General features: G+C 50.1%; 1 protein-coding gene across 2 annotated transcripts; it reads left to right on the top strand.

The window, feature by feature from the left end:
* Positions 1-458: 458 nt before the first annotated feature.
* LOC129688306 (folate receptor alpha) lies at positions 459-9,308 on the top strand. 2 transcript variants are annotated; one of them, XM_055623053.1, is made up of 5 exons: positions 459-549; positions 4,026-4,195; positions 8,447-8,635; positions 8,721-8,856; positions 8,960-9,308. In XM_055623053.1, exons 2-5 carry the CDS (start codon positions 4,034-4,036, stop codon positions 9,238-9,240), a joined length of 768 nt encoding a protein of 255 aa, XP_055479028.1. In that variant the 5' UTR covers positions 459-549; positions 4,026-4,033; the 3' UTR covers positions 9,241-9,308. The 2 variants fall into 2 exon arrangements, with proteins under 2 accessions (XP_055479028.1, XP_055479029.1); XM_055623054.1 differs by lacking the exon at positions 459-549 and adding an exon at positions 1,442-1,479.
* The last annotated feature ends 1,255 nt before the right edge of the window (positions 9,309-10,563 follow it).

Below are 10,563 nucleotides of genomic sequence, written 5' to 3'. Positions count from 1 at the left end.
GTGTTTGGCCTTCCATAGGCTTTCAATCAATCAATTAATCAATCATCAATGTTTTTTGAGACAGGGTTTCTCTGTGTAGCCCTGTCTGTACTGATTTCTCTGTAGACCGGTCTCAGACTCACAGAAATCCTCCTGTCTCTGCCTCCTGAGTACTGGGATGGAAGGTATGCACCCCCACTGACCAGCTGTTTGTGTCTCTGTTGTTTGCAATGCTGGGGATTGAACCCAGGGCCCCACACTTGCTAGACAAGCCCTTGCTGTAACACCCTCCATGACGGAGCCTCCCATCCCCACAGAGGCCTGGCTGGTGCTGCACACACGCAGTAATCACCAGCTGAGGGGCCTTCGCCAGGTCTCCACTCCTGGGCTGCCTTCCCACTGCCCGATCCACAGCCCCCGTCTCCTAGGCCACTAAACCTCACAGTCTCTGGAATAGAGAAAGCAAAGGGAGTCTAGAGCGGAGCTGAAGCCTGAGCCCGCCTGAGAGCTGCCGCCTCCTTTCCCGTGTGTACGGCCTGACTCTTTCCAACTGGGACCACAAACCCTAAGGTACCCGCAGCATATGTTAAAGAATTTACTGAATTGGAAAGGCCTTCTACTGCCTGAAGCCCAGGGAACCCAGAGGTGGAGCCTGAAGCCCAGAGCAGAGCATGGCCGGCCCAAGGTTCAACTGTAAGGTAGTAGTGTCTGTCCTTTAACCAGAACCTAGGCTTCGGCCCCCAAAAGTGTAAGCATGAGGTAGCGGTGGGGCTGTGTCACGGGTGGACTAAGACCTGAGAGTGTGACCGGGGAAATGGCGGTGAGCTTGCAAGACTGTGGTTCACGGGGAGACAGGGCGCTGTTGGAAGGGTGTTAAAACAGAGTTTTAAAAGAGATCACCGACAGCCCCTCGGTGGAGGCACGCACCTTTAATCCCAGCACTGGGGACGCAGGGCAGCCTGGTCTACAGAGCGAGTTCCAGGACAGCCCAGGCTACACAGAGAAACCCCGGCTTGAAAAACCAAAGAAAGAGAGAGAGGGAGGGGGAGGCAGAGGGGGAGAGAGAGAAAGAGAGACATAGAGAGACTGGTAAAGATCGAGTGCGGGTGGGGTGGGTGGGGCAGGGACTTGGAACATTTTAGCAATGTGGAGCATCTCGCAGGGGGAGGGGCTGTGGAAAGGGGTCAGTCTTGGGTGGGTAGTCCCTGCTGTGCGACTGGGAGCTTGCCCCAGTCGGTCCACGCAGATGAAATTGGCCCTTATTTGGAGACTGTTTTTTTATCTTCTACGTTTAATCCTCCGGTGAAGTGGCCTGAAGAGGTCTGTGTCTGTTTTCCGCATGGCCAAGCAGGAAGGGGAGAGGGGCCCCTGGGTTGGGCCAGGCTTTCTGAGCTTTAACCCGTGCTCCCAGTAGCAGGGCTTGTCTTACTCTGCGGGAGCTGAAGACACACCTGGTGCTCCAAAAGCACTGTTTTCCCGGGCCTGAGTTTGGAGATTAGAGTAAGTAGATTAACAGAGGCATGGCTGGGTCCTGGAATGAGTGATTTAACTGAGAGAATGAGTGCCTAGGCATTGGGATAAACAGACGTCTGGATGGCTCTGGTGGTGTTAGCCTGTAATCCTGTCTGCTCTGGAGGCTAAGGCAAGAAAATTAAAAATTCAGCGGGGGTCTCAGGAGGCTGAGGCAGACAGAAGATCTCTGTGAGTTTGAGACCAGCCTGGTCTACAAAGTGAGTCCAGGATAGCCCAGCCTCGGCTACACAAAGAAACCCTGTCTTGAAAAAAAAAAAAAAATCGGAAAGAAAGAAAAGAAGGAAAGAGAAAAAATGGGTAGCAGACTGGACTGGGCCGTGAGAGGAGGGAGATGAGGGCAAGAGGGAGGGGACCAAGACAGGAAGACAGGAGACCATAGCTGAAGTACCAGGATTATACGGAGAAGTGGGAGGGAAGTCCATAAGCCAGAGACCCTTAAAAGGGGGGACAGGGTGAGCAGGACTGAGGAGAGATCGGGTGGTGATGCCCAGTGAACACGCCAGCTAGCGTGAGCTTTGGTAGCACCACAGATAGCCTGGGCTTCTTTTGGACCTGACAGGAAGTACATTTGCTTTACCAACTCTTGAATGAAACATGGACTTGGACTTGAGGTGGAGAGGAGAATTTGTGGGAAATAAATCTGGAATATTTGGGTAGCGGGCAGGTACAAACTCTCCCAAATTTAGTGTCTTCAGTTAATTGATAGTAGGATGGCCAAGGGAGCACCAGCTCTGTGGGAGGGAGCGCCTGGGACTCCCAGGGCTGTCCAGCTGGCTGTGAACGCCTTTGGGTCTCCGTTGGGGCCCATTGGGATGCCTGTGCTGTTGAAATGCTCAAATGATAGATAGGAAAGGGCTGAAAAAGAAGGGAAGCAAAGGCTGGACAGTGGCGCACACCTTTAGTGCAGCAGAGGCAGACAGATCTCCGTGAGTTCGAAGCCGGGCTGGTCTACATAGTGAGTTCCAGGACAGCCAGGGCTACACAGAGAAACCCTGTCTTGAAAAAAGCCTAGGTGTGGCTGCATGTGTTTATACTTCCAACTCTAGGAAGTTAGTGGGAATCTTTTCAGTTCCCCTCCTCTGCCCCACCCCAGACAGGGTTTCTCTGTGTGTCCTGGCTGCCCTGGCACTCTCTGTAGCTCAGGCTGCCTCTTTCTCCTGAGTGCTGGCTCAAGCCACTGCTTGCCTTGAGCTCAGGATTTCAAGGCTAGTCTGGACCTACAAACAAACAAACAAACAAACAAACAAAATTCCATAAATCTTCAATTTCTTTGTAGCTTCTTAAGGTTTTGTTTGTTTGTTTTGTTTTGAGACAGGGTCTCACTGAGTTAGACCTGGCTGTTCTGTAACTCAAAAAGATCTGCCTGTCTTTGCCTCCCCGGTACTGGGATCAAAGGCATGTGCCACCAAACTAAATACCTTTTTTTTTTTTTAACTGTCCATTGGTGTTCTGCCTGTGTGTATGTCTGTGTGAATGTCTGTGTGAGAGCGTTGGAGCCTCTGGACCTGGACAGAGTTACAGACAGTTGTGAGTTGCCGTGTGGGAATTGAGCCCTGGTCCTCTGGCAGAGCAGACAGAGCTTTTAACCACTGAGCCATCTCTCTAGCCCCAATACCGGCTACTTTTCCAGAGGACCCACATTAGAGTCCCAGCACCCACATGATGGCTTACAATCATCTCTAACCCTAGTACCAAGGGATCTGATGCCCTCCTCTGGCCTCTGGGGACACTGCATGCAGGTGGTATACTGGCATACATTCAAGCAAAACACTCAAGCACACAAAGATAATTACTAAATCTCCTTTTTTCAGAGTGGGTCAGTGTGACAAGTGCTTCCAGGAGCTAGTTCTGTCTAGATCCTGTTGCACTGGTGGTCATGAAGTTGAAATTATGAGAAAAAAATGAGCTTTATATCGTCCTTCATGACTTCTGTCCTCTGCCTACCTCCTTTCTCATCACCTAATTTTACACTTTCGGTTTCCTCTCTAAATTTCAAGACTTTTAACCTATACTTGAATCTTGTATCACCTTTTATAAAATCTTCAAAATTTTTTCACACTGAAACATTTGCTCTCAAGGATTTTGAATATGAGCATGAGTAAACTTTATTTTTGCAAATTGCCCATCTCTTCTTTTTGAATTGCTTTGTCTGCAATTTGTCTGATGTTAAAAAGGATCTGACCAAGCCAGTGTAATTCCAGCACTCAGGGAAGCAGAGTCAGGAGGATCTCGGCAGGTTGGAGGCCAGCCTGGTCTACAAAGTGAGTCCAGGACAATCAAGGCTACACAGAGAGACCCTTCTCAAAAAAACAAAAACAAAAACAAACAAACAAAAAAAAACAACCAAAGGAAAAAGGCTCTGACCTGACCAGTGATTGTCTCCCGGGCGTCTGATTCTCCCAGATTCTGGGTAGACTGACAGGAGGAGGTGACACAGGTCCACGAGCGCAGGCTCCGCCCACAGCAGCTGAGCTCAAGCTTGGAGGCTGCACCTACCATAGTTCTCCCTTCAGGGTCCGCCATGGCTCGCCTGAGGACGGCGCAGCTGCTGCTCCTGCTGATGTGGGTGGCCGAATGTGCCCAGTCCAGGGCTACTCCGGCCAGGACTGATCTTCTCAATGTCTGCATGGATGCCAAGCACCACAAAGAAAAGCCAGGCCCCGAGGACAGTCTACACGACCAGGTAGGGTGAAGGGTGATGTGGCTGGCGGAGAGCTGGCGGCGGGTCGGGAGAGAGAAGTCCCAGTCTGTGGTGGAGGTGGGCAGACCCTCCTGAGGAGACCTTCGGGTCTCTCTGACATCGGTGATTTTGACGGTAAATGTCAGCTGCCAGATATCAGTGTAATACCAGCAGCTCACCTTCTTGGTAGCTGGGCTTTGGCTGTGAACAAATAGGGAAGTAGGTTCGTGGAAGAGTCTGGGAGCTGGAACAGGTAGACCATTGTGATGGTTTTAGGTTCAGGTTGAGAAGGACTCCTCTGCCTCTGCAGGGTGTGGGAAGAGGCTGCCCACAGCCCACAGTTGCTCTTGTCTGCCAGCATTTGAAGTCTTGAGAAGACTCTCCCTGTCTGTGAGACTGGCTGACGAGCATTTGGAGTCAGACATCTGGCAAACATCTGGACTGTGGGCCTCAGCTCGAGGGCTTTGAGTCTCTGTGTCACAACAGTTGTTTATTATCACAAACCTCCCTACACATTTAATAAAATCAGTGAGTTGTAACAACTGTAAAGTAAGACAACAGAAGGTCGGCTACTGGGGAGTCTGAGACAGGATAGCTTCACCCTGGGGACTTTGCAGTCGGTGTCGGCAACAGCAAAAGATGAGGGCTGCAGAGTTGGCGCGGTGGCTAGAAGCACTGGTCCCACTCGCAAACTACTGAGGTCTGCTCCCCAGCATCCGCACGGTGGCTAGCCACCATCCGTAACTCCTGTCTCTGGGGTGCGATGCCCTCTTCAGGCACAAGCATGCAGGTGGTGCAAAACAGTCACACACGTGAAACAAATAAAGCTAGCAAACATGTAAGCAGACAAGCCGGGCTGGGTATAGATCAGTCGACAGAGGACCTGCTCAGCATTCACAGGTCTCAAAGTTGGATCTCCAGCACCACGTAAAACTGGGTGTGTTGGCACGTAGCTGTAATCTCAGCCCTGGGAGGCAGAGACAGGAGGATCAGAAGCTCAAGGCTACCTTCAGCTACATCCTGAGTCCATTGCCAACCTGGAACACATGAAATCCTGTCAAGAAATGGGGAAAACAGAGGAGAGAAAGAGAGTTCTTTTATTTGTTTTTACAGGGTTTTTACCATGTGATTCTGGCTAGCCTACCTCTGCCTCATGAGTGCTGGGATTAAAGGTGGACCACACCCGAAAGTACTTTTAAAAACAAAAGTAGGGCTGGAGAGATGGCTGGCTCGGCGGTTAAGAGCATTGGCTGCTCTTCCAGAGGTCCTGAGTTCAATCCCCAGCGCCCACAGGGTGGCTCACGACCTTCTATGCCCTCTACTTCCCTCTGTGTACAGGTGCACGTTCAGATAGAGCACTGATATGATAAAAATAAATAAAATCTTAAAACAAATGAAAGGAAAGCAATTTGTATCCCATACTTCAATATAGACATGATCATCTTGACTCCATCCCTGAGAGCCATCACAGGTCTGTTTGGTGCTTTTTTTTAAATGGATTTATTTTTATGAGTACTTTTGCCTGTACCTGTCTGTGCATCAAGTATGTGCAGAGCCGAAAAGCACACGTTGGCTTCTCATAACTGGAGAGGAAGGTGGTTGTGAGCCTCCATGTGTGTGCTAGGAATTGGATTCAAGTCTTCTGCAAGAGCAACAAGTTTGCTCTCAACCTCTGAGCCATCTCTCCATGTCCTATTTGCTGGTCTGTTTGTTTATTGTAATAATATTTTAGCCAAATAGTGGAGGCACACGCCTTTAATCCCAGCACTCAGGAGGCAGAGGCAGGTGGATTTCTGAGTTCAAGGCCAGCCTGTTCTACAGAAGAAAGAAAAAAAACCTAAATAAATAAGCAAACAAATAAATAAAATTTTAAGATTTATTCTTTGAGAACGACATACATGCATACAATGTATTTTTATCATATCTGACCCAATCGGACAACTGACCTCCTTGGAGTTCTTCTAATTTGTCTTTTTCCTTTCTTTTTTATAAACTATTAGAGAATGGCCAACCTACCAGACACCCAACAAAGATGAGTGACTCTCTCTTCCCTAGAAGCTGTCAGCTGCCAGTAGCTCCTCAGCTAGGAGTGCCACCTCTGTCCTTCCCCTACCCACACTGCTGATGTTTTTTTGTTTTGTTTTGTACTGAGTACTGAGTTAAAGCTGTGTGCCTCCGTACCTGGTGCTGGTATTTTGAATCACTGAACACACAGTTGCTAGTTTCAGATTGAGCAGCGGTGACCTTTAAGCAGCCTTAACTTATACTTATTCAAGCTCTATTTTCTTTTCAGTTATTTTTATTTTTGTCATTTGGAAGGCAGAGGCAGGCAGATCTCTGTGACTCTGAGGGCAGCCTGGTCTACAGAGCACATTCCAGGTCAGACAGAGCTACATAATGAGACCCTGTGCCATAAATAATAAGTTTATTTATGTGTAGGTGTGTGTGTCTGTGTGAATGAATGCCGCACACATAGGAGTGCCGGTGGAGGCTGAAAGAAGGTGTCAGATCCTTTGGCACTGGAGTTGCAGGCAGTTTTGAGCCAGGACGTGGGTGTTGGGCAGTAGACTCTTAACTGCTGAGTCATCTATCTTCTAGATTTTTTTTTTTTTAAACAACAAAAATAGGTATGGTGCCACATGGCTTTTAGCCTACCACTCCGATGGGTAGAGGCATGCAGATCTCTGAATTTGAGGCCAGCAGGTCTACATAGCAAGTTTCAGGACTACATAGAGAGGCCTTGTATACTCTTCCTTCACTAGTAAGTGTGTGTGTGTTGCGTGTTTATGTAAGCGGAACTGTTCTCCAGGTTTTTGTCATTCTCTCAGTGAAGTTTGTCTGACCATCTGGTGGTGCTGCAAGTCCACACGCCTTTATTTAGTTAGTTTCCAAAACAATTGGCATGCTGTGTTTATCATTTTATTCCTTATTTCCTAGAAAAATGCCTGGCTTAGGGTGGGTTAGGACTCACAAAGACTTGAATTAAAAACCTGGGTGTGAACTGAGCCTGGTGGCCCATCCTGTAACCCCAGCACTCAGGGAGGCAGAGACAGGCTGGTTTTTGTGAGTTTGGGGCCAGCCCAGTCTACAAAGAGAGTCCAGGACAGCCAGGGCTCCACAGAGAAACCCTCAAAACTGGGTGTGTTGCCAGCCATGTTGTTGTTAAGCCTATCTGTGTGAATGACAACCTGGCCCATATCGTGAATTCCAGGCCAGCCAGGGTTACATAGTGAAAACCCGGCTTAAAATAATAATAAGTTATTATTATTTGGCACATAACTGTAATATCACCACTTGAGAGGCAGAAGTAAGAGATCCAGGAGTTCCAGGCCATTTTGGCTACAGTAAGAGTCTGAACGCAGCTTAGACTCTGTGAGGCTTTGTCTCAGGAAGAAAGGACTGGGGAGACAGTACTTGCCTCACAAACACGAAGCCTGGGGTTACAGACCAGACGACAGGGCCGAGGTAGAATGGGCTTGTGATCTCCAGGCCAGTGAGAGACCTGCCTCAGAGGAGGTGGACAGATTCCCTGAGGCTGTCTTCTGACCTCCACACTTGCATGTGTGTAAGAAAAACATGCCAAAGGAAACAACATGAGAGCTGGGTGCAGTGGCGAATACCTGTAATCCCAGCTCTCAGGAAACCCTGTCTCAAAAGGACAACAAACAAGCAAAACAAAACAAAAAAGAAAAATTATGTGTAAATTTATGATTTTTTTTTTTTTTTTTTTTTTTTTTTTGAGACAGGGTTTCTCTGTATAGCTCTGGCTGTCCTAGAATTCACAGTATAGACCAGGCTGGCCTTGAACTCAGCGATCCACTCGCCTCTGCCTCCCTGGGATTAAAAGTGTGAATTAGTAAATGTTTTAAATTATTTTTTATTTTATGTGTCTGAGTGTTTGCCTGCTTGCATGTATGCACGTCCATCGCCTGTGTTCTCCAAGGCTAGGAGAGGGCATTAGCTCCTTGGAACAGGAATTACACAGTTGTGAGCTGCCGTGTGGGTGCTGGAAACCAAACCCTGATCCTCTGCAAGGGCAGCCGGAGCCCTAACCCACCGAGCCTTCTCTCCAGGGCTCACGAGATATGAATTTTGTTAGGGCTGTCCCTGCCGAGCTCCGGCAGCCAGCAAGGGCCGGGCAGCAAGGACGTCCCCTGAACTAGGCTAGGCAATCAAGGGCTGCGCGGCGCAAGGCCACGTGCGTAACGTCCTGTCTGCGCTGGGCGGACGCCTGGCCCTGTCTTCGCCACACAGTGCAGTCCCTGGAGGAAGAGCGCCTGCTGCTCCACCAACACGAGCCAGGAAGCGCACAAGGACGTTTCCTACCTGTACCGATTCAACTGGGATCACTGCGGTAAGATGACACCTGCCTGTAAGCGTCACTTCATCCAGGACACCTGCCTCTACGAGTGCTCCCCTAACTTGGGGCCCTGGATCCAGCAGGTAGGAGTGTCCCCCTCGCCTCCGCCTCCAGCTGCGGCCCGCCCCGGCGGCGTTGCTGAGTCCAAAGCCTTCCTCCCCGCCTCAGGTGGACCAGAGCTGGCGCAGAGAGCGCGTCCTCGACGTCCCCCTGTGCAGGGAGGACTGTCAGCAGTGGTGGGAGGACTGCCGCTCCTCCTTCAGCTGCAAGAGCAACTGGCATGAGGGCTGGGACTGGGCCTCGGGTGAGGCGTGGGTGCGCCGGGGGAGGGCCTGGGGCTCCCAGCGGGCGCGGCCGGAGCAGCGCCGGGCGGGCGCGGTGGCTGAGGTCCTCTGTCGGTTCCCTAGGGCAGAACCAGTGCCCCGCGGGCGCCTCCTGCCGTCCCTTCAGCTTCTACTTCCCCACCCCTGCCGCTCTGTGTGAGGAGATCTGGAGTCACTCCTACAGGCTCAGCAACTACAGCCGAGGGAGCGGCCGCTGCATCCAGATGTGGTTCGACCCCGCCCAGGGCAACCCCAACGAGGAGGTGGCGAGGTTCTACGCGGAGGCCATGAGCAGGGCCGGGCGTCAGGGGGCCTGGCCACTGGTGTGCAGCCTGTCCTTGGTGTTCCTCTGGGCGTTCAGCTGAGTCCCTTCCCACACCTGGAGCTCCCTGCTGCTCTGACAGCTCTCTAAATAAACCAGACATTCCACATGTGCCTTGTGAATTATTTGGGGCCGAATGAAAATATAATTATTTCAAGCCGGGCGGTGGTGGCGCTTGCTGTTCTTCCAAAAGGCCTGAGTTCAATTCCCAGCAACTACATGGTGGCTCAGAACCATATGGAATGAGATCTGGCGCCCTCTTCTGGCGTTCAGGCACGCATGCAGGCAGAATACTGTGTAAATCATAAATAAATCTCACAAAGAGGAAGGTTCAGAACCACCAGGTCTGTCAAACCTATGGCCACTGCAAAGACCTTCATGTCTTATAACCAGTTTGTACTTCTGGAAGGGTGTGTTAGCCTTATTGTCTCTGTGACAGAATAACCAAGGAAACAACTTACTGGAAGACGATGTGTTTTGGCTCGCAGCTTCAGGTAGTCCCATTGTTTCTGGGCCTCTAATGAGGCAGACCATCAAGGTCGAAGGACATGTGGCTGAGGAAGAGATCACTGAATTATGGTGGCCAGGAGGTATAGAGCGAATGACTAGGTGTGTGTCTCCGGGGCATGTCCCCAGTGACCTACTCCCAACCAAGTCCCACGTCCTCCTCTCTACCTCCCAAGAAAGACACTGGGTGATTTGTTTTGTAGTTTGTTTATTTTGAGACAGTGTCTCACTCTGTAGCTTGGGCTGCCCTGAAATTCCTATGCAGTCCAGGTTAGCTTTGAACTAATGACAGTCCTCCCTCAGCCTCCCAGGTACTGAGATTACATGTCCAGCTTGCCATCATATTATTCATCCACCAATGGATGAGTTCATTGATTAGGTCAGAGCCATCATGCTCTAATTCTTCTTCAGTAGAACTTCTAACAAGGGCCAAGCTTTCGCCAAGATTCTTTTATTTTTTTAATTAGTTTTTATTTATTTGTGAAAAGGCCCTACTATATAGCCCCAGCTGGCTTGTATGCAGGCCAGGCTAGTCTCAAGTTCACAGAGATCCATCCACCTCTGACTCCTACCTGTTGGCATTGAAGGTTGTACTACCACCCCTGGCCCAATTAGTTTTTTAAATGGCTGTGCATAAATTTGCACACCCTGTGAGTGCAGGAGGCCAGAAGGAAGGTCCTGTGCCTGGAGCTGGTGTCACAGACGGTTGCGATCTGCCATGTGGGTGAGGGGCTAGGAACCAAACTCTGACCCCTGCAAGAGCAGGCATTTTAAGCATTGAGTCATCTCTCCAGCCCAAAGTTCCTCCTGTAACTTTTCCTCGGGGTCCCAGTGAGGAGGGCTCGCTCTGTGAACCTAT

This window comes from Psammomys obesus, unplaced genomic scaffold (genome assembly GCF_907164565.1).
Source record: "Psammomys obesus unplaced genomic scaffold, mPsaObe1.curated_primary_1811, whole genome shotgun sequence".
NCBI lineage: Eukaryota > Metazoa > Chordata > Mammalia > Rodentia > Muridae > Psammomys > Psammomys obesus.
This window is presented reverse-complemented; position numbering and strand designations above follow the sequence as displayed.

Excerpts from the sequence above, each read along its gene's own strand:
- LOC129688306 (XM_055623053.1), top strand. The coding sequence starts at position 4,034 with ATGGCTCGCCTGAGGACGGCGCAGCTGCTGCTCCTGCTGATGTGGGTG. Across the intron at positions 4,196-8,446 it reads AGGACAGTCTACACGACCAG|TGCAGTCCCTGGAGGAAGAG; the intron begins GTAGGGTGAAGG and ends TTCGCCACACAG. Across the intron at positions 8,857-8,959 it reads GGGCTGGGACTGGGCCTCGG|GGCAGAACCAGTGCCCCGCG; the intron begins GTGAGGCGTGGG and ends TCGGTTCCCTAG.